Below are 23141 nucleotides of genomic sequence, written 5' to 3'. Positions count from 1 at the left end.
TGATTTGATGATGTAGGCGTCAGGCTACCCTTTGTGGAATTTGTTGGTGGCTGATACTGGATTGCGTGGATGTTTGGTTTAAACAGGCAACCGATCAAGCTCAGCTATTGGCCGAGTGAGCCTGGCCCACGCCACTGCGTTACCTGATCAAATTAAATCCAACAAAGGGGAACCAGTGTAGACAGGCCGCCCGACACAATCTGAAGAGAAATCAGGCTGAAGTGAATTGCGCCAGCTCAAAAATCTATCAGAAGCAAGTTCAGCCCAGGTGGAGTTTGTTCAGCCCAAATCGTTAATCATTCACCCTAGGATTGCCTGTGAAAGCAATCCTAGAGTTAAATCAAATTAGTGCGTTCAAACTGAATTACGCCTAATCATCTTAAGAGGCAAACCTCTCTTTTTTGAGCACACAATAGCAAATTTCTGAAAGGTTAAATATTTGAGACCCTTTCAGTTCTTTTTGGTAAAGGAAACAAATATTTGAATTCCAGGCACACAGAGAGGGACCGCTTCCAAAAACAGGGCGATATTGTTTTCCGAAAATGAATTGCATTTTAATTTTGGGTTGCTGGCTGCCTGTACCATCCTTTCACAACCGCATGGCATGCAGAAATTAAAAAAAAATGCATGCTCCTCTTGGAAGGAGAAAAGTCTGAAGTGCGGGGGCTGTTAAGGAAGGTGGCATTGACCTCTATTTCCTTCTCTGAAAATTTAGCCTATGGATGTAAAGATTTGGCATGGGATTCTGCCAAGTACTGTCAGAGGCTGAATTCCTCTATATACCAGTTGCTGGGAATGAACAACTGATTAAAGAACAGCCCACTGGATCAGGCCTATGGCCCATCCATCCAGCAACCTGTGGCCAACCAAATGCCTGTGCGAATCCAGCGAGCAGGATCTGAGTGCAAGAGCCCTCTCCCCATCTTCTCTTCTCCCTCTTTTTCAAGAGGATACCATGGAGCAAGGGACGCGGGTGGTGCTGTGGGTTAAAACCACAGAGCCTAGGATTTGCCGATCAGAAGGCTGGCAGTTGGAATCCCCGCGATGGGGTGAGTTCCCGTTGCTCGGTCCCTGCTCCTGCCAACCTAGCAGTTCGAAAGCACATCAAAGTGCAAGTAGATAAATAGGTACCACTCTGGCGGGAAGGTAAACGGTGTTTCTGTGCGCTGCTCTGGTTCGCCAGAAGAGGCTTAGTCATGCTGGCCACATGACCTGGAAGCTGCACGCCAGCTCCCTCGGCCAATAAAGCGAGATGAGCGCCACAACCCCAGAGTCGGTCACGACTGGACCTAATGGTCAGGGGTCCCTTTACCTTTACCATGGAGCAAGCTCCAGTCACGTAGTGCAGAATCCAAAGCTATTCTTGTGAATAGGAAGTAACGCAGGGCCTGTGGAAGAACAGGGCGAGAGGAGACCAATCAGCAATACAAGAACCTGCTGGATCTTCTGTCATGACCTCTTGGTAGATACCAACATTTGGGAACTGGCCTTCTATGGTGAGAGAAGAAAGAGGGAGGCAGAGAGGCATAGCCAGGCATGCAGAGCCTCATGAGATACCATGACCAAACCCTTTTTTAAAATAAATATTTTTTATTAGGGATTTCAACATAACAATTTATTAAAAATACGCCATCCACATTCCCGCCATTTCCCCCCTCCCCTCTCGCCCCCTAAAAAGGAAAATGTTATGTACTGAGTTGAATAGGATCCAAAAGGCAGCAGTCAAATTGGTCCTAGAACAATAGGATCCAAAATGCAGCAGTCTGATTGGTCCTAGAACAATGCAGCAGTATGATTGGTCTGCAGGAGCCACGCAATCGAGCTCCAGATGGAAGTGAATCCACAGCCTGATTGGCCTACAGGAGAATTCTGGAATTAGCCAATCACGTGCAACCCATTGTGTAAATAATGTATATAAAGCAGATATTTTGGGGGAACTTCCATTCTTCCTCACCACTATGAGCTGAATAAAGAGCATGAAATCCACTCTTGACTCCGAGTATATTTCAGAAAAACCCACCCTCCACCCCAGCCTGACTTCCCTCAGTTCCTCTCTCTGGTTTCTTAACACATGTTATTCTCTGCATATTATAAAATTGTAAAGATCCTCAATTTATCTATCTGTATGTTACCAATAAAGTTTTGTGTTTATTCAAAACCTGCCAAGGAGTCCAGTTCACTTTGTTGTTTCTTTAAATACTTCGTAAAAGGTTCCCATTCGTCTTTAAAATCACAGTTATCCTTGTCACGTAGTTTATGTGTCAATTCTGCCAATTCCGCGTAGTCCATCAGTTTCTCTTGCCACAGTTCTTTAGTCGGGATTTCCTCATTCCTCCATCCTTGTGCTGTTAAGACTCTTGCCGCCGTTGAGATACCATGACCAAACCTGATACGGTAGTTCCCGAGAGGGAGGAGGCAGTTTTTGGATACTGCATGTTATTTTGAATCAATATGGTGGACCGAAACATTCTGAACTCCGCCACTTCAGATGCCTCTGGAAATATTGCTGCCCAATTAGGTAGGTCTGTTCCCAAGACTGAGGAGTGGATTTTGGCCTGTGCTTTAATGCCATCAGACACTGTTTTGAATTCAGCTGGTGGACCAAACAGTTTCAAACTGCGATAATCTGGATGCCTCTGAATATGTTGTTGTTGTTTAGTCGTTTAGTCGTGTCCGACTCTTCGTGACCCCATGGACCAGAGCACGCCAGGCACCTCTGTCCTTCACTACCTCCCGCAGTTTGGTCAAACTCATGCTGGTAACCTCGAAAACACTATCCAACCATCTCGTCCTCTGTCGCCCCCTTCTCCTTGTGCCCTCCATCTTTCCCAGCATCAGTGTCTTCTCCAGGGAGTCTTCTCTTCTCATGAGGTGGCCTCTGAATATATCACTGCCCAATTTGTGGTAGCAGTTCCAAACTGTGCTGATGTGGATGTCTCCAAAGAGATCTCTCGCCATTGGTTTTGTCCTCCTTTGTAATAGTGACAGCTGATACAGGAATTGAGCCATGTACCAAGTGTGTGATCCTGAAGGGGTCTGCTCCGCCATCATGTTTAGGAAGTTTTTAATGACTGGTGTTTTAATGTATTTTTAATATTTTGTTGGAAGCCGCCCAGAGTGGCTGGGGAAACCCAGCCAGATGGGCAGGGTATGTATGTATAAGGTAAAGGTAAAGGGACCCCTGACCATTAGGTCCAGTCGTGGGCGACTCGGGGGTTGCGGCGCTCATCTCGCTTTATTGGCCGAGGGAGCCGGTGTACAGCTTCCGGGTCATGTGGCCAGCATGACTAAGCCACTTCTGGCGAACCAGAGCAGCGCACAGAAATGCCATTTACCTTCCCGCTGGAGTGGTACCTATTTATCTACTTGCACTTTGACGTGCTTTCAAACTGCTAGGTTGGCAGGAGCAGGGAATGAGCAACAGGAGCTCACCCCATTGGGGGGATTCGAACCGCCGACCTTCTGATTGGCAAGTCCTAGGCTCTGTGGTTTAACCCACAGCGCCACCCGCATTTCATATGTATGTCCCATATGTATGTATGTATGTATGTATGTATGTATGTATAAATGAATGAATGAATAAATAAATAAATATCTTGTGGTCTCCAGCTACTGCTATTCAGAAGCAAGCAGCCTCTTGACTGTGGAGGAAAAGCATAGTCATTGTGTCTAGCAACCATGAATGAAACATGCTGCAAATGAAGCCACTTAATGAATAAACCGGGTCCAAACTCTGCAAACGATTTCACACCAGGCTGCAGGTGGGGAGATTCCATTTCTTTCTTTTTAAAAAATTATGTTCATTAAAGATTTTCTCAGTTTACATGCATTGTCTCGGGAGATTCCATTTCTGAACGGTTCCTTGATTACCTCCCCACCCCACAAAAACATCCCTCCCTGCAAGAAGAAATCTAGCACAGCAGGAAACAGAGCTGTCCTCTTATTGGCGCAGCAATAAAACCGCTAGCAGATTTACAAAGCTAAGCAGGGTCTGGTCTGGTTACAAATTGGATGGGTATTGCAGAGGGTTGGACTAGATGACCCTTGGGGTCCCTTCAAACTCTTCAGTTCGACCTATGATTCTATGAACTTTAAACTGTCAAGGAACTTTCCCGCTTCCTTCTTCTCTAGATATGGGGGAGCATTCAATATTTCTACCCCTTCACTCTGTTAGGTGGCCTTGCAGAGCAGGCCTAATCTAATCGTCACCCACAGCACAGTTTTTCTGCTGGCAGGTGAAGAGGTTTTTGGGAACTGCCCACTTTTAATGAGGGTCATGCTGTTTCTGTTGAGATTGTCTGTCTGCTTTTGTTTTTAATTACAGTTTTTTCCCTATGTTTTTAGCTGTTCTTATTTTATCTGCAAGCTGCCTTGAGATTTCCTTTCCCCCAACAGCCGCTGCCACACAAGATTTTATGCAATATTTAATTGCTATTATTCCTAATTGTTAATCACCTTCCACATGCACGTATCCAGGTGAATGTAAAGGGTTCAAATCTTCACTTGACCATGCAGCTAACTGGGTGATCTTAGGCCAGTCACTGGCTCTCAGCCAATAGCCTGCCTCACACGGGTATTAAATTGGGGAGAGAAAGGAAAACCATGTACACCATTTTGAGCTGCTTGGAGAAAAAAGGTGAGATATAAATGCCAAAAAAAGAAAAACCTATAATAAAAACAGCAAAGAAAATACAATATATTATTATTATTAATTGAATTTATGTACCACCCTATACTTGGAGGTCTCAGTGCTCGATTAAACCCCTCCCCAAAAATATACCTGTAAGGGGGTTAGATAACATGATGCAGTGTAGTGGCTTCCTCAAGCTTGGCCCTCCAGCTGTTTTTGGCCTACAACTCCCATGATCCCTAGCTAGTAGGACCAGTGGTCAGGGATGATGGGAATTGTAGTCACAAAACATCTGGAGCAGGCTTCCTCTACCTTGGCCCTCCAGATGTTTTGAGACTACAATTCCCATCATCCCTGACCACTGGTCCTGCTAGCTAGGGATTCATGGGAGTTGTAGGCCAAAAACAGCTGGAGGGCCGAGGCTGAGGAAGCCTGGGTTAGAGTGTAGAACTAGGATATGAGAGAACCAGGTTCAAATCCACGCTCAGCCATGAAACTCATTGGGTGACTTGGGGCCAGTCACTGCCTCTCAGCCTAGCCTACCTCATGGGGTTGTTCTGGGGATTAAATGAGGTGAAGCAAAATACACCACTTCGAGCTCCATGGAGGAAATATATATATATATATATATATATACAGTGGTACCTCTGGTTGGGATGCGGGTGGCACTGTGGGTTAAACCACAGAGCCTAGGACTTGCCGATCACAAGGTTGGCGGTTCGAATCCCTGCGACGGGGTGAGCTCCTCTTGCTTGGTCGCAGCTCCTGCCAACCTAGCAGTTCGAAAGCATGTCAAAGTGCAAGTAGATAAATAGGTACCGCTCCAGCGGGAAGGTAAACGGCGGTTCCGTGCGCTGATCTGGTTCGCCAGAAGCAGCTTAGTCATGCTGGCCACATGACCTAGAAGTTGTACGCCGGCTCCCTCAGCCAATAAAGCGAGATGAGCGCCGCAACCTCAGAGTCGGCCACGACTGGATCTAATGGTCAGGGGTCCCTTACCTCTGGTTACGTCCACTTTATTTTAAGTTCTTTCAGGCTACATCCCATGGCGACCCAGAAGTACCGGAAAGGGTTACTTCTGGGTTTTGCCGCTCGCGCATGCACGCAAAATGACGTCACATGCATGCGAAGAAGTGGCGAATTGCGATCCATGCGTGCGCAGACATGCTGCTGCGGGTTGCGCTCTTTTCATGTTGCGAACGGGCCTCCGGAACGGATCCCGTTCGCAACCAGAGGTACCACTGTATACCTTCAGTAAAATAAATAAATAGATGCTGTAAGTAAATAAATCTGTCATTTTAAAAAAATGACAGGCTCTTAAAAACGGCGCACATATTAAAAGCATCAAAATATAGACAAAATCCACTGCTGCTGTTTTGTTTTTTTAAAAACCTCCAAATGCTTGGACACACAGAATTGCAGAATTGGAAGGGACCCCTTCGGGTCATCCAGTCCAACCCACTAATCATTGCTGGAGAGTCCCTGGCAGGTGGCCCCCCGACCTCTGCTGGAAAACCTCCAACAAAGGCAACTCCATCACCTTGCCAGGTAAGTCCATTACCTTGCCAGGTAAGTTACCATTGGAAAGTTCTTCCTGATGCGTAAGCGGAAGGGGGTTGGGGAGAGTTTTTGGCAGGCTGCGAAGCCAGCAGGGCAACAGGCGGGGAGTTCCAGAGAGCAGTTGCTGCTGCCCTGGCCGAAGATCGACTTTCCCCCTTCCCGGATCCACCTCTCCGTCCTCAGCTCAGGACCCGAAACTCGCCTCGCTCTCCCCGAGCGCAGCGCTGCCTCCTTTGCGCCGGTCTCCGCCCGGAGCGCGCGGAGGGTGGGGGGGAGGGAGGCGTAGCGGAGGGGGCGGGACTCCCCTCCTGGCCCCGCCCCCGGCCTTCGCCTCCCTGCTCGGGGCCCCGCCCCCGGCTCGCAGCTGGGCTCGGGCCGCCGCCGGCCTCCCTATAAAGCGGCCGCCTCCAGCCGCCCGGCTGCTGATCCGGCTCCGCGGGGGAAGGAACGAGATGGTCAGCCCGAGCGCCGCAGCAAAATGCTGGATGGACACCGCCTGCTCCGCTGGCTCTTCTTCTCCTCCGCCTCCTGCGCGCTCCTAGTGCTGCTGCTCGCCGGCGCCCCGGGACCGTCCCTTGCCTACTTCGGGTAAGTCGGCGGCGGGCGCGGCTGCCTCACCTCGGGGGGCTGCTTTTTATCTGACACCCCCCTAATCTCCTCTCCAGAGGTAACGCGGCGGGGTCGGACTCTGCAGCCGGCGATCGCGTGGCGCTGCGACGCTTTGCTGGCGAGGAAGCGAGCCCCGGGCCGCCGCTGGCTGCTCCGGGATCGGTTGGCTTTGGATCGCGCTGCGCTTCACCCGCGCGCAAGTGACGCTGCGCTTCGTGGGAAGTAAAGCGCAGCTGGGTATTCGGGGGCCGGTAGGAGCAAAGGGAGCGAGATCTGGTTGTGGTGGCTGGGGCTGCAGCGCTGTGCGCGCTTCCTCGCGAGTAAAGCGCCCTCGACCTGGGAGGGGCCTGCTTCAGAGCAAACCCGCTGTCCGCTTTTTATTTGTTCGTAAAATGCTTCCCTGGAAACGGGGCTTGTCTTTTGCAAGTTCACCTTCGTGCCTTCCTCTGCCCCACACACCCCACAACAACCTGCTAGCAGTGTTCCCCCTCGCAGCCGTGGCGTGCGCCCATCACCGCACCGTCGATCCTGCCTCTTCCTCTGGGAGCCCACCCTTTCTCCAACATGTTGCTTGCAAACCCTGAGGTTTTGCATTTAAGCCAAAGCCTCGACGCCCTTCCCTATTCTCTCTCCCTTCCATTTTCATATAGGGCGCCCGCTGTGCCCCCTCCCCACCCCCACCCCTGCGTGACTTGGCAGCAATCCGGCTGCCTCTGTCTCCCTTAGGTGTGCCCCATAATCCCGCTTCACCTTCCAGCAGAGAGCGGCAGGTTGCTCGCTCGCTCGCTCGCTCCGGCGGCGTCCCTGCCCGCTGGACGACCCGCGAGCGCTTCTCTCCGGCGCGTAAAACGCACCGCTCCAAAATACTGCCTAAGAAAATCTCCTGCAGGCTGCTCAACCCAGCCTCTATGCAGTCTGTATTTTCCCCTTACTAAAACCCCTTTTTCAGTATTCCCCCCTCTCTCCACCCAAAGCCCACCACATCTCCCGGCAAAGTTTTTGCAGACCCCCCCCCTCCCTGCCCAGTAGGAATGTTTAGGGATGAGGGGTTTGCACTTTGCACGAATCTCTTACCTGAACCACCTGTCTTCGCTCTCCAGGGCTGTTTGCTATGTAGACCAATCCTCCCCTCCTTTATTATCCCCCTCCCCAAATTATTTGGGGTCAGGTGCATCCAACAAGTGGCAAACGATTACTTGTTCCCCGCAGTCACCCTTCTAAAAATCCGATTGCATTGAATTGGAAGGGACAGGAAGTGGGAGAGGAGTAATTTGGGGGTGCCACTTTCCCTGCAGAACCAAGCGACTCTCTTGGGGTGGGTGGGTGGGTGTGAAACACAAATGCACAATTTTTGTCTCCCCTCCCCTCCTTGCAAACTACCTGTGTAGCCCCTTCTGACGCTCTTTCCAAAGAAGACACATTGAGTCTTCTTAAATGTGTGTTAGGAAATGTCCAAAGATTGTATTGTGTGTTCCTCACCCTGCAATGAAAATCTTCGGTAGATTGCATAAGAACAATACGCTGTTCCTGGGCTACCGGTGTCAAAGTGGTGGGTTTTTGGGAGAAGTGGCAAAGCTTAAGGGGGCTGGGTCTTTGCTTCTACTTTGGCATTCTAGCAATGACCCCTCCCTTCCTCTGCTTGTGTGACTCATGAGACTTGTCCTGGGTAAAGATGATGGCAATGTCAACCTGTTTAAACTCTGTGGATTTGCTTTAAGTTGGCATTAGGCTGGTCTTGAGGAATTGGCCTGAGTCTCACTGCTGCTGGTGGCGAGTTGGCCTTTCTGCTCAAGGCATGTCTCCTGGCTTGCTTGAACTGCATCCCTTTTCCACGTTAACTTCATGTCTGAAGTTCCAGGCTGTCAGCTGGGAACAGTTTGTTGAGCTCTTTCCTCGCTCCGCTTTGCACTTTGGAAGAATATCCATTGCTTGGCTTGCCTTGAATTTCCCTGGAAGCTGAGCAGGCTTGGAAGAGTGAGGTGAGAGGGTTTTTTTTTTTTGCTTTTGCTATAAAACATTGTGCTGATCTGCACGCCCTCTATTTATTTTTCTTTTCCGTGGCGTTTAGTGGTGGGCAACAGCCTGGGTTCTGCAAGCTGACATCGGTTTTAAATGTTTGTGGTCACTCTTCCTTTCTGTGTCTTGTGAGTTTTTTGCTGGCCGTGCAATTTACAGATGACTCTGTTAGGAAATGGCAAGATACATTTTATTTATGGGATGGATCATGCTGGTTGTTCCTTATAGCAGTAGGCTGGAGTGGCTTGTGGAGCTGTGCTACCTTTTGAGGCTAAATTGGCTCCCTGTAGAACAAACGTAGAAGGCAACAGTCTACTTTGCCAGATGCATGGTTTTCCTGCAACCCTACAGGCCAATCAAGGATATAGCCTTCTGATTCCATATCTACCTGCAGTGGCTTACAAGAACAGGCTTCTGCAAGAAAAACCAAAGTATTTCTTTTACTTGTTGCTCACCTGGAGTTCACAGGTGGGAGGCATTTTGCTTGAGAATGGTAGGTAGCTCCACTAAGGAGATGGCGGAACTTAACCACTTAGTCTGCGAGATCTTGCACTGGAAGCCAGCTGTGACAATGAGCTTCAGTCATCAGGGGTGTACAAGGATGCTGCAGAACTGGTGCATGAAGCTTCTGCTGTAAGGGGCTTCAAGGCTCCTGTAAACGCGTTTGTCGAGATGCAATTGCAGGGTCTGGAATGTGCGTTTCTGCTGCCCTGGTGTGTGTGTGTGTGGCTCCTTCTCTCTCCCACCCTGCCCCAGCTATAGTGATTACTGCTGCCATGTGTTTCTAAGCTCTGGCATTTGGTGGGCAGGCAATCAAAGAGAACAGCGAGAATAAGCTGTTTCTTTTCTTCTTCCTGTATTTCATAAGACTCTGTGTCTGGGAAAGTGCCCTCCCCCCCTTTTTTTAAAAAAAGCCTCACCGGCCTGTCTTGGAAGTATGTCCCCCACCCTTCTGAGCTGGTATGTCTGAGTCCCTCCCCATCCTCCCTCCTCTGTGTGCCTGCTCTGATTTCTGCAGCTTCCTTTCTGGAAATGCAAAATGGGTGGGGAGCTGTCATAGGTCGAAAGGCTGTTCTTCTGATCTCAGATCCTTCCCACCGGAGAGGAAAAAAGGAGCAAAACTATTGCGTGCTGGGTGTCCTGTTGTGGCTGCTGTTGCTCTCTCCTCCTTACTCCCCCATCCGCCAAAGACTTGCTACATCTTCCCCTGTTTTAATGAAGTTTGAAAGAGAAGCCCAATCTGTTCCTGTTTGATCAAAAGCATCCCTGTGGCTCTGTGTTTTGCTGTCCCTACTCCTAATTAAGCCTGATGGCAATTGGAGCAATTGGATGCAGTTGTAAAAAGTTGACCTTCCTTACCACTTGTTAAAACCACTCTAGTTTGAAGGGGGTGGGGAGCGGATGGTTTTAAGTGCAGTTCTGGCTCCTGCCAGCAGAGGGGTCCATTAATCCATGAATTAAGGTTTTTTTAAAAAACCACCACCCCCAACTACCCTCTGGTGTTAAGACTCGCAGGTGTATCCTGTTCTCTAAGAAAATAAAATATTTTCATGGGAAAGTTTCTTTTTGCACTCTCCCTCCCTCCCCTCGTCTTGTTCATTTCTATTTATTTTGTTTCTCTCTGGGAGGATCCATTCTCTGTAGGCTGGGATCGGAGGCAAATAGCCAGCCTCTCACCCCCCCCCCCAGCCCACAAGCACCATAGCAAGATGAGGTTTCTGTTTTAGTGCAGAAAGAATTAAATAAAATGCAAGGAGGTTGCTTTAACCTGCTTCCCTCTGTAACTTCCACCTCTTCAACCTGCTGAGGTCCTCTCCTTGAAGCGTGGCCATCGCTTGCCTCCTCTTAAACCTCGATGCTTAATGGGTGTTTTGGATTCCCGACAAGTATCATACCTGGAAAAGAAGCACTCCTGAGTCTTTGTGCGTGCAGGCACATAACAACCATGCACGGATCTCTTTCTGCATGGACAAGAGGAGTCTGGGTGCCACATATGGTGGAATAGGTATCTGCTTATCATACAGTTGCAGAAGTTGGATGCTTTAGCTGAGATTCCTGCATTGCAGGGAGTTGGACTAGATGACCCTTGGGGGTCCCTTCCAACTTTACCATTCCACGAAGGAACACCAAGGGTCATCCAGTCCAATCCCCTGCAGTGCAGGAATCGGTGCATGGGTGCAGAGCATGGCACTTGCCCATTGAATCCTTTCCACATGCAAGAATGTTGAAAAGGCCACTTAATTCATGTGTGCAATGCCTTTCAGAGTGACAGGGGAACCCAGGGCGTTGCAGGGCTTCCTGCAGTGTGGCTGATGTGCATGGGTGCATTGCAAACCCACAGGGAAAGAGCGTCACTTAATACACCAGGCATGGGCATTAATGGGTGTTCAGGGCATGCCTTTAGAGAGAGACTGTTCTGCAGAAATGTTAAGGCCTCCATTAAGGTCTCCACTGCAGGCAGAAGGCTTGACTTTGCTCAGTGTTTATAACACAGTTGAAGGCTGTCAGATGGGGGAGGCTGGTGGTTTCATGTGCTGCTTGTGGGGTTAGGCAGAAGCCAAATACCTCTGGTGGTTAGGCAGAAGCAGGACATTAGACTAAGTCCATCCTTCCAGCCTGGTGCCCTATGGAAGTCTTGGAGTATAGCACCCATTGGCTTCAGCCAGCACCAGGCTGGGGATGGACAGACCCAGCGAACTATTAGCGTGGTCTAGCGCTGTGGGTTAAACCACAGAGCCTAGGACTTGCCGATCAGAAGGTCGGTGGTTCAAATCCCTGTGACGGGGTGAGCTCCCGTTGCTCAGTCCCTGCTCCTGCCAACCTAGCAGTTCAAAAGCATGTCAAAGTGCAAGTAGATAAATGGGTACCATTCCAGCAGGAAGGTAAACGGTGTTTCCGTGCGCTGCTCTGGTTCGCCAGAAGCAGCTTAGTCATGCTGGCCACATGACCCGGAAGCTGTACGCCGGCTCCCTCGACCAGTAAAGCGAGATTAGCGCCACAACCCCAGTGTCGGTCACGACTGGACCTAATGGTCAGGGGTCCCTTTACCTTTACCTAGCTGGGCTCTGATATTGTCCTCATGCACCTGTGGCTGGAGCAGAAAACTGTGAGGTCCTGATCCGCTTGCGACCAAGCCTCCTTCTCTTTGCTTTGCCTCTTGCTGGGTTTTGTTCTTGGTCACAACACGGTGTGACGAAATGTCAGGCAAGAATGTTTTGAGTTGTCTTGGATATCGCAGCAGCAGCATCAACTGTGCGAGGACCAGGGTTGGAAAAATAAGTGCCCAGGCAGTGAGGTAGGTGTCTAAGAATGGAGGGGTGGGAGAAGTGGAGATATTGCCATGGGATGATGTGAGTAAACACTATTGCAATGCATCCTGTATCTGGTTGGCCACTGTGAGAACAGGGTGCTGGACTAGATGGGCCATCGGCCACCAGACTCTCCTTATGTTCTTCGGGCCTGGGTTTGCCGTGGGATGAAGGCTATGGAGGCTTCTTGCTGGAATGAGGCCTTTGGAATAAAAGGCGGAGGCAGTTCTAGGCTGATGGGATGGCATGGTAGAGCGGGCAGAGAGTACTGAAGGCAGGAGGTTTTTGGGTGATGGAGCTGGAACTGGGAAAGGCTTTTGCATGATGACTGTGTAGAATTCCTTGGGCAGAGCAGGTCCTCATCACAACTTGGGGCAAGTTACATCCTCTGTGCTTGGGAAAGCTGGCGGCTATGGCAAAGTGTGTTTTTAACGTGGACGTTGCCTCTTGGAAGATGCTTTGTAAAGAAACGAGCAAGCTGCGAGGATGCTTGCAGTTTCCACCAAATCTGTTCTGGCTACAGCTGCTTGGAACACATTGCGTGGAAGTGTCCCTTGGAACCTGGTGGTAATTGTGTAGGGGACAGTCTGGCCAAACATCTGTAACTGTTGCCTCTTACGACTTTCCCTGTGTAAGCAGCTGAGGAAATCACCCTTTGTCAATCAACTTGCAAATATTTGACTGTATTGTATGAGCTTCAGTATTGACTGGATTCAACAGTCCTAGTTGGTTAGGAAGATGGTTTCTGGATTAGCCCAGGCAAGGTCACTGGGGGCCTCCAGTGTTGGCAGCAGTTCATCTCATGTTAGAAAAGGAGGGTGGCTATCATCACTATGTCTTATGCAGCTCATTTCCAGAGGCAACTGGTGCCAGATAGAAAGGGAAGGCTGGGCTAAGACAAACCTCACTCTGATGTAGAAGGCATGTGTTCCAGAGGGCACAGCAATCTGGTGCCGTTTCTGAAGCTGAATGATACGCTTTACTGCTGATAGGCGAGCAGCAGACCGCAGTTTCTGGCTGTGATAGTTTTGCAAGAACACCTGTAGATGTTTCAGTCCACTGCTGACGTCCCAGTAGGTGCAGTGGTGGAGGAGATCCATGTGCCAGGAGTCATAGGGCTGTATCTGACAGTATTCGAATCCAAAACACTCCTGCATGGCTAACTTAGGTTCATTAATTTTAGTGGGTCCTTTCTGAGTAAAATTCCCTTGGCCACAATCCACAAAATCCTGACAGAAGGGGAACTTGTTCTTTGTACTAGGGTCCAGATGCAGGAAATGTGAAGAGTTCTGGAGCATGTTCCAAAATCTGTTTTCCGTGCATTTCCCTTTGCCATTTATTACATCTTTATATCCCTGCCTTTTCTTCCAAGGATCTCAAGGCAGTTTGACTCAAGGCAGTTTGACGTAGCCATAGCTGAATGGTAGAACATCTGCTTTGCATGCAAAAGGACCCAGTTTCAGTCCCTGGAATCTCTAGGGAGGGCTGGGGAGAAGACCCCAGTGTGAAACCTGGGAAGAACCTCTCCTAGCTAGTGTAGACACGGGAGGTGGATCCTGCGGTCCTTCCAGGCTGGTTCAACAATGTCTTCCATCACTCTGGACCACTGCCCTTGCCGGCAAAGGCTAATGGGTGTACAAGGAAGAGTGGGGGGCTCTCGGTCCCCATCTCTGGTAGAAACAATGCTGAGCTCATTGGACTGAGTTTGTAGAAGTCAGCTTTCTAGGAGATCTGTACCGCCGAACATCCCCAGTTCCCCTTTGGCAGTGGCAGTCAGCAGCCTGGAGCCAGCCTGGGAGCAGATTTTCCCGGGGACAGATTTGCAAATCCAGGGACTGTCCCCGGCAACCGGGGACATCTGGTAACCCAACCTTGGTGTGATCAGCAGCAAAATATTGGACACAGCGGAAAGGAAATGCTTGGGGAAGCTGTGCTGGTTACTTGGGAGAAACCAATCGGATCTCTGTTGTTTCAACCATCTGGTTGGCCACTGTGTGAACAGGATGCTAGACTAGATGGGTCCAGCAGGTTCTTCTTACCATCTTAAGAGGGATGGTCATAGACCTTGCCCCAGAATCTCCTGATAAAGCTTAAAGCGAGTGGAATAGGCCGCCCTCCTCTGTGCTGTGCAATGTGTGTGTGGTTTCGACGGCCATGATGCAGGAGCTGTCTGCAGCACCTGCCCCAGTCTTTGGCTTGGCCTGCAGCAGCAGCAGCAGCTGTTGCAACGTGCTCAATGCTCTTTTCCAGTGAGTCTTGTTGGCATGTCAGCTTTCCTTAAGCCTCTGTCTGCCTGTATAGGTTGCGCCAGCTGAATTGTCCTACTTTAGACTGTGCTGGGGAAGCTAAGCACCCTTTTGTTTCTTCAAGTGGAGACCCTGCTAGCGAAACCCTGGGCTACTCATAGGGCAGTCATGGGCAGAAGGTGGATCAGGATCTGCGGGTAGATCTTCAGGGGATCTCTCTCCTCTCGTGTTAGACGGTGAAACGGACAAAGCTAACCAGGAGTGGACTTCTGTGTGAAAGGACTGTGTTCGGTTCTGCGGCTGAAAACAAATTTCCATACAAAGTGCTATGACTGCAGAGAGCCAAGCTTGACCTGATGCAGAAGTCTTGTGCTTGAAACTTTTGATATCTCTCTCTTTCTCCCCTCCACCCTTTAACTGAAAGCAGGTGGTTTGGATTGGTGTTGTGGTGCTTGGAGATGCGGCGTGTCTGTTAATAAAAAAAACCCCTCAGAAGCGCCACAAAGATCTTCTGCTGGTAGCTAGAAAGAGCAGGGCTGTCTCGGTGGTTGTTGTTTAGTCGTTTAGTCGTGTCCGACTCTTTGTGACCCCATGGATCACAGCACGCCAGGCACTCCTGTCTTCCACTGCCTCTCGCAGTTTGGTCAAACTCATGTTGGTAGCTTCAAGAACACTGTCCAGCCATCTCGTCCTCTGTCGTCCCCTTCTCCTTGTGCCCTCCCTCTTTCCCAACATCAGGGTCTTTTCCAGGGAGTCTTCTCTTCTCATGAGGTGGCCAAAGTCTTGGAGCCTCAGCTTCAGGATCTGTCCTTCCAGTGAGCCCTCAGGGCTGATTTCCTTCAGAATGGAGAGGTTTGATCTTCTGGCAGTCCATGGGACTCTCAAGAGTCTCCTCCAGCACCAGAATTCAAAAGCATCCATTCTTCGGTGATCAGCCTTCTTGATGGCCCAGCTCTCACTTCCATACATCACTACTGGGAAAACCATGGCTCTAACTATACGGACCTTTGTTGGCAAGGTGACGTCTCTGCTCCCCCTCCTCTGTGGTGGGCCCCCACTTCGTTTAATGCAAGCCTAGAGCATCTACTCTGCCTGGCATCAGCTCGGCATTCCAGGATCTTGGGTAGGGATGTGTGGTCCCTCCTGCCCCTCTTGCCACTTTCTGCCTGGTTCTTTTTCAATGAGAGATGCCAGGGACTGAACCCTCTTGCATGCAAAACTCCTGCTCTAAGAGATTGGTTAAAGGAAGAGGAGGCAACCCAAGTAGCAGAGGTTGGTAAAACAAAAACCCAGTCCTGGTTCTTGGTAGATTGTAGTAGGAGGGGAGATATCTTAGGTGTGGTGCACTTAACCTGTCTCAGGGCGGGCAATGTGATCTGCTTGCGTACAGCCCCGTGGTAAAATCATTCCAGATCCTACAGTGCCACTGGTATGTATTCTTTGCAGATGATTCCTCCTTCCAATCAAGAAAAGGAATTCTTTGTGAAAGTAGCAGAACTCCATTCTTAGCAGAGGAAGCCAACTTGCCACATTAGATTATTGTCGGTCCTGACCGTCACCAGTTCTCCAGGGTTTTGGGCAGGGATTTCTCTTTCTCCGCCCTACCTGGAGATTGAACCACACAGCCTTAGCCACACAGCCCTTCTCCAGACTAGCATCATAGAAAGCTGCCTTATACCAAGGCAGACTTTTGGCCCATCTTGCACTGACTGGCAGGGGCTTGTCAGGTGGGGGAGATTCCCAGAGATGCCGTTGGGTATAGGATCTCTGCAAAGCAGGTGCTTTCCCGCTGAGCTTTAAAGCCCTTATTAACCATGAGATTAAATGAGAGGTGCTTCAGTTTGTTGGGGCTACACCTCTCTTCGCACAGAATTCCTTAGATAAGAGGAGCAGTAGTGGACCAGTCGGGAACTTGAGCAGGCCAGGGATGTAGTTTGGTGGAAGGGTATCTGCTTCCTAAAGTTTAACATTCCTCTTCTCCTGAGCTTTTGGCTAATTAAACAATCTATGTGTGGGTGGGTGGGGCATTGTTTTAGTCTGTTATTATGTTATGTACTTTTTATGTTTTTATATTGTAAACCACCCTGTGATCCTCGGATAGAGGGTGGTTTGTTGTTGCTGTTGCTGTTGTTGTTGTTTAGTCATTTAGTCATGTCCGACTCTTCGTGACCCCATGGACCAGAGCACTCCGGGCACTCCTGTCTTCCACTGCCTCCCGCAGTTTGGTCAAACTCATGCTGGTAGCTTCGAGAACACTGTCCAACCATCTCGTCCTGTCGTCCCCTTCTCCTTGTGCCCTCCATCTTTCCCAACATCAGGGTCTTTTCCAGAGAGTCTTCTCTTCTCCTGAGGTGGCCAAAGTCTTGGAGCCTCAGTTTCAGGATCTGTCCTTCCAGTGAGCACTCAGGGCTGATTTCCTTAAGAATGGAGAGGTTGAGGGTGGTATAGAAAATAATCATAGTAGCAGGTATGTGTGTAAGTGGGGCCTGCATTTGGGACAAGGGAGGACCCTGGCTTGAGAAAGAGGTGTAGCTTAGTGGTAGAGAATCTGCTTGAGTGCAGAAGGTTCCAGGTTTGATCCCCATCATCTCCAGGTAAAGATCCTGCCTGAAATCCTGAAGATCCACAGCCAGGGAGTGTAGGCAATGATGGATTGATAGCCTGACATGGTAAATGGCAGCTCTCTAATAGATGTAACACATCAGTCAGAGCCAGTGTGGTGTAGTGGTTAAGAGCGGTAGACTCGTAATCTGGGGAACCGGGTTCGCTTCCCCGCTCCTCCACATGCAGCTGCTGGGTGACCTTGGGCCAGTCACACTTCTCTGAAGTCTCTCAGCCCCACTCACCTCACAGTGTTAGTTGTGGGGGAGGAAGGGAAAGGAGAATGTTGGCTGCTTTGAGACTCCTTCGGGTAGTGATAAAGCGGGATATCAAATCCAAACTCTTCTTCTTCTTCTTCACAAGCAAAGCGATCTGTCTGCCTGGAGATCTCTGCAGTTTTAAGGCAAACCTCCCTGTCTGTTTCACAGCATCCTGATAAACGAGACTCCTTCCTAGTAGCAGCTATTAATGTTGCTCTTGTGCATCCAGGGCACCAGCAGCCGTGTTAAACAGATGTCACTTGGGTGAAGCGGCCTGCTTGAGCCACCGCTGCTCTGTTTCACAGTCTGCCGAAGCAATTGAGACAGCTGGGGCTAATCTCCAGCAACCCCAAAGTTTTTTCCCCCTCTCTTTTATTTTGAGCAAAGAATTTTTGGCCTTTCCAAATGTGTGGCCTATCCAGGAATTGGAGCAGCGGGACAAATCTTTCATGGTTGCCTGTTAATGAGATGGTGTCAGCCCAAAGCTATGCTGCTTGTCTGGCAACTCGACTGTGTTGGCAACTGGGTGAGAAGCATGCTGCGTCAGGTGGTCCTCTTTTCTTTCTTTCCTGGGGTAGGTTGGCGGGCCTGGATAGGGTCTTCACTAGGTGATGTGCCCACTGGGATTTTCAAGGTTCTTAACCGTAAACAGTTGTGTGTTTTAAAGGAGAGTGATTATGTAGGGTTAGGTATATCGTGGCATATCGGAATGAGCGGAACTTGTCAACTCCATTTTTTTGGTTTTTTCTAGTGTGAAAGATTGGTATGCTCTATTTCCCCATCAGCGTGTCATTTATTATTATTATTATTAAAGAAAAATCCTGTGCATTTATTTAGACACATTTGTATATGTGCCGTCTTGTCCTCAAACTTGGGCAGCAAAATGCTGGCCTGGCCTTGTAGGGATGTCCCACTTAGTGGACATGGATGGTGCTGTGTCTGGCCTGTGTTTAGCTGTATTCCACACACAAACATACCCTCCTCTTACCTGAATGGGGAGGGTGTGGTATGCTGTGTGCTAGATGCAGAGACATCATGTTTTGACACCATATGCATTGTTGTTGTTTACTCGTTTAGTCATGTCCGACTCTTTGTGACCCCCTGGACCAGAGCACGCCAGGCACTCCTGTCTTCCACTGCCTCCCGCACTTTGGTCAAACTCATGCTGGTACCTTCAAGAACACTGTCCAACCATCTCGTCCTCTGTCGTCCCCTTCTCCTTGTGCCCTCCATCTTTCCCAACATCAGGGTCTTTTCCAGGGAGTCTTCTCTTCTCCTGAGGTGGCCAAAGTCTTGGAGCCTCAGCTTCAGGATCTGTCCTTCCAGTGAGCACTCAGGGCTGATTTCCTTAAGAATGGAGAGGTTTGATCTCCTTGCAGTCCATGGGACTCTCAAGAGTCTCCTCCAGCACCATAATTGACACCAATGCATAGGCCTAGCTTTAAGCATGTAAGGTCTACGCAACCTGCAATACTGCCATAGCTGGAAGAGGATATGAGAATTTGCTTTCATTTTTGGAAGTAGCGCTGAATGGCTTGACTTGCGTTCTTTCTCCCTTCGCCCCCTGGTATTGGTAGTTGCTCCAAAGGTGTTCAACCAATGCAAGCTGAAATAGCTTCCCCATCTAAATCAAAGCACGAAATTTTGCATTGGCGAGTCGGTCGTCCTGGTGGTTTAGCCAGCTCTTGGCAAGATGCTTGAACCACAGTATCCGTAATACTCAGCAATTTGCCCGATTGTTATGCTTGGCTGGGTGTGTGGATTTCCTTTGTGAGCTTAGAGCTACTATCTTTATTAGCAAAATCCGGCTCTTTAAAGAGTCCCCAACCCCATGCTGATTCAAGTCTGGAGGACGGTGTGATTCAGTGGATAGTGGGGTGGGACTGGGAGAGCTTTTCATCTGCCTCTGCCTTGCGTGCAAAAAGGGAGGAATCCCACATTTTGGCACAAGCATCTTCCCGGTTTCTAAGTTCGCAAGATGTAGCTGAGCTTTATTAGATATTCTAGCTTGGGTTGGGCCCTAACCGTAAGTGCCTCTTAATTCTAAAGCCTTGCAAATGGGTTGCCCTGCCCATAAACAGCACAAGCCCCCAAAGTCCTGCAGCTGCCTCCACTTTTACTACAGCTGCCTCCACCCAGCATGAGGTCATGCCGTGACATCAGCATGGTTTTTTTTGGAAGCTAGTGGGTTTACTCCAGTTGCTGACATAACCCTTCCATGTCCACGGCAAAGCCATGCTGGGTGGTGCAGTGGTCATAATACAGGCAGGAAGAACTGGGTCAGGATGGCCTGTGTTGAGATTTGGGTTGTGTCTACATTGCTTTAGATCAGGGAAATGTTTTCAGCCCATGGTCCATGTTGTTTGTTCATTTATTAATTAAATTCGTACACCACCACCCTTCATCTGAAGATCACAGGGCGGATAACATAAAAGTGCAAAAGGAAAACACATAATACAGTTGTTGTTGTTGTTGTTGTTGTTGTTGTTTAGTCGTTTAGTCATGTCCGACTCTTTGTGACCCCCTGGACCAGAGCACGCCAGGCACTCCTGTCTTCCACTGCCTCCCGCACTTTGGTCAAACTCATGCTGGTACCTTCAAGAACACTGTCCCACCATCTCATCCTCTGTCGTCCCCTTCTCCTTGTGCCCTCCATTTTTCCCAACATCAGGGTCTTTTCCAGGGAGTCTTCTCTTCTCATGAGGTGGCCAAAGTCTTGGAACCTCAGTTTCAGGATCTGTCCTTCCAGTGAGCACTCAGGGCTGATTTCCTTCAGAATGGAGAGGTTTGATCTTCTTGCAGTCCATGGGACTCTCAAGAGTCTCCTCCAGCACCAGAATTCAAAAGCATCCATTCTTCGGCGATCAGCCTTCTTTATGGTCCAGCTCTCACTTCCATACATTACTACTGGGAAAACCATAGCTATACCTCGGGTTAAAGTTGCTTCAGGTTGAGCGTTTTCAGGTTGCGCTCCGCTGCAACCCGGAAGTAACGGAACGTGTTACTTCTGGGTTTTGCTGCTCACGCATGCACAGAAGCGGCGAATCGATACACGCAGACGCGGGTTGCGTTCTCTTCAGGATGCGAACGGGGCTCTGGAATGGATCCCATTCACATCCAGAGGTACCACTGTACAGTGGAACCTCAGTTTCTGAACATCTCGGCTGCCGAACGTTTTGTAAGCCGAACGCCAAAAACCCGGAAGTAAATGCTTCCATTTTTGTATGCGCCTCGGAAGTCGAATGGCTTCTGAGGTGCCTTTCTCCTTTTTCTCAATGAGATTTGCTGACCGCCCATTGCGCCTCAGTTGCTGAAAATTTCAGAAGTCAAATGGTCTTCCGGAATGGATTACATTCGACAACTGAGGTACCACTGTACATAATTAAATAAAAAGCGAACACCCCCCCTTTCATAGACAATCTGGCAGTGGGTGGGGCTTGCAAGCAACAAGGCTGCAGTTGTTTGGGGAGGGTTTGTGATGATGGAGGGCGTACCTGCAATGAAACGAAGTTGTGGCTGTGGAAAGAGGCAGACAGCAAGGCCAATGATTAACGTAGCCTTGTAGATGCCGCAGTGGCAGCCGTGAGACTGAAGGGGTAGAGGGGAAATATGCAGACCTCCACTGTACCCCCTTAACAGGAAACCATTTCTGTTTAATCATTACTGGGCACGTGCTTTATCTCTTATTTGGACATTTCCTGTGAGCAGGTAATTTAATTGGCATTCAAGGCAGGAGGCTGAGTGTTCAGAGTGGGGTGGGGAGAGGAAGTTAACTGCAATACATACATTTGCTGGGGGGAAAAGCTTCTCTGTGTGTTTTGTCATAGGAACATAATAAACTGCCTTATACTGGATCCCTGTACATTGCAGTTGCAAAGGAACAGAAGAAGCTGCCTTATGCAGAGTCAGCCCAATGGGCCATCTAGTTCAGTAGTGTTTGCACTGCCTGGCAGGGACTGCCCAAGGTTTCAGACAAGAGCCTGTCTGGAGATTGAAGCCTTCAGAGGTCTTCTGTAAGTCTGGTAGTTGTTTTTCTCATTGACATCTGGTGGGAGGGCGTTCCTACCGAGGAAACCAATTCCGTTTGTGTTTAAAGCTGAATATATCAAATTCACCCTTTCCAAAATCACATGACCATCCTTCAAAATTTGCATGTCAAGGAGTGGAGGGGGAGCCGGAAGCTGCAGGTCTTTCAGCAGAGCAGATACAGAAGCCCTGTGGTACCATGACACTTCATCTACTGTAGCCTGATGGAATAGCAGCTGTGGATGTTGCTTGAAAGAGCAGCCTGATGGAGTAGGTCTTCAGCAGAGCCTCTCCTATATAAGCTGCTGGAAGGACCACTCTGCTTCCAGTCCTCCTCAGCTTGAAGTCCGGGTCTTAAGTTGCAGCCCAGATGTCCACTTCACCTGTACACATGAGCGAGGAAACCATGTGGATAAAGAAATACCGTAATTTTTTGCTCTATAAGACTCACTTTTTCCCTCCTAAAAAGTAAGGGGAAATGTGTGTGCTTCTTATGGAGCGAATGCAGGCTGTGCAGCTATCCCAGAAGCCAGAACAGCAAGAGGGATCACTGCTTTCGCTGCACAGCGATCCCTCTTGTTGTTCTGGCTTCTGAGATTCAGAATATTTTTTTTCTTGTTTTCCTCCTCCAAAAACTAGGTGTGTCTTATGGTCTGGTGCGTCTTATAGAGCGAAAAATACGGGGTATATGGCTGCTCCATCATGTCAAGTTTGGCCTAGCAATGGGCTGGGTTGTCACAGCCATGCATAGCGCCACCTGAACTGCTCTACTTTGAATAAGCTTCAGGAAATGACACAAAGCCTGCAAGCATTCAGTGACATCATGGGGAAGGACATAGCAACCAAGCTTTGGCAGATAGCGCAGATGAGACTATTGAGGGTCTTCCTTTTAGAGGATGAATGGCCCATCTGCAGTTTGTCTGTGGAATAGGACAGCAAGCAAGCCCTGTTGTTGGTTTTAAATCTTGTCTGTTCTCCAGTGAACTTTCTTTTCCCCTGTTTGCAGAAGCACAGTTGTAACTGATGGGAAGAAACACTGGACTCAACAGGCTGGCAAATGCCAAGGTTTTCTGGTCTCCGGATGGAAAAAGCAGACCAAAATCTCCTTATGCCGCTTGTTCCAAGGAGTTGAAATAATTTCATGTCTTGCATGTTGCATGTGGTTCTCAGCTTCTGTTTCTGATATTAAATCGCTCATTTTCCAGCAAGAGTTGAGGGGGGGGGGGGTAACTTCATGGCTCTGGTTTTTTTTAAAAAAATAAAGAAAAACTTGGGGAGTGTGAAAGCATTTTAAGACTGAGTTACTCCCTCTGGCTTCAAATTTGGCAGCCGTCTGCAATATTAAGAGCACGGAATAGGTCCTCCACCATGTCGGTTCATGAACTTAAAGCAGATACACTGCTGAGTTCTGAAGCGAAGCTGGGAAACTCGCTATCTGAAAAATATCAAGTCGCTGGAATTTCCTGATCTTTAAAAACATAGAGTGCACATGCACACAGAAAGCTTGATGTCAATTCAATATCGAGTAAGTTTGATCTTAAAAATGCACACACCCTGTGATATTCCTTCTCCTGCAAAAGGTTTGCAACCCGTGCGGAAGGCCTGGAATTCAATCTACAGCATTCCCAGGGAAGCCTGGAAGAAATGCCTTTATTGAGACACTTAGTAGTTGCTCTTAAGGCACGGGTGAATCCATCAACTGCAGCTTCTCTTTTTTTCAGTTATCCCCATCAGTTTGCTTCAAACCCCCCACCCCCCCAAAAAAAAATCCACATGAAGATTCACCAGCATTTCTGTGTGAGTTGTCCTAAAATACCCATCTTTGCAAAGTAATTTCCCTTCGAAGCTACTGGATTATATTCTTGCTGTGGCATTTGTGACACCT

The 23141-nt window shown here is 49.0% G+C and overlaps 1 protein-coding gene across 1 annotated transcript in view; it reads left to right on the top strand.

Annotated features, from left to right (window-relative positions):
- Window positions 1–6568: 6568 nt before the first annotated feature.
- WNT9A (Wnt family member 9A) overlaps window positions 6569–23141 on the top strand; it is a 59433-nt gene continuing 42860 nt past the window's right edge. Inside the window, exon 1 of the mRNA XM_028750730.2 lies at window positions 6569–6778. Coding sequence (XP_028606563.1) covers window positions 6669–6778 — 110 coding nt within the window. The 5' untranslated portion in view covers window positions 6569–6668. The remainder of the gene's footprint in view (window positions 6779–23141) is intronic.

The sequence above is a fragment of the Podarcis muralis genome, chromosome 12 (genome assembly GCF_964188315.1).
Source record: "Podarcis muralis chromosome 12, rPodMur119.hap1.1, whole genome shotgun sequence".
NCBI classification, from domain to species: domain Eukaryota; kingdom Metazoa; phylum Chordata; class Lepidosauria; order Squamata; family Lacertidae; genus Podarcis; species Podarcis muralis.
This window is presented reverse-complemented; position numbering and strand designations above follow the sequence as displayed.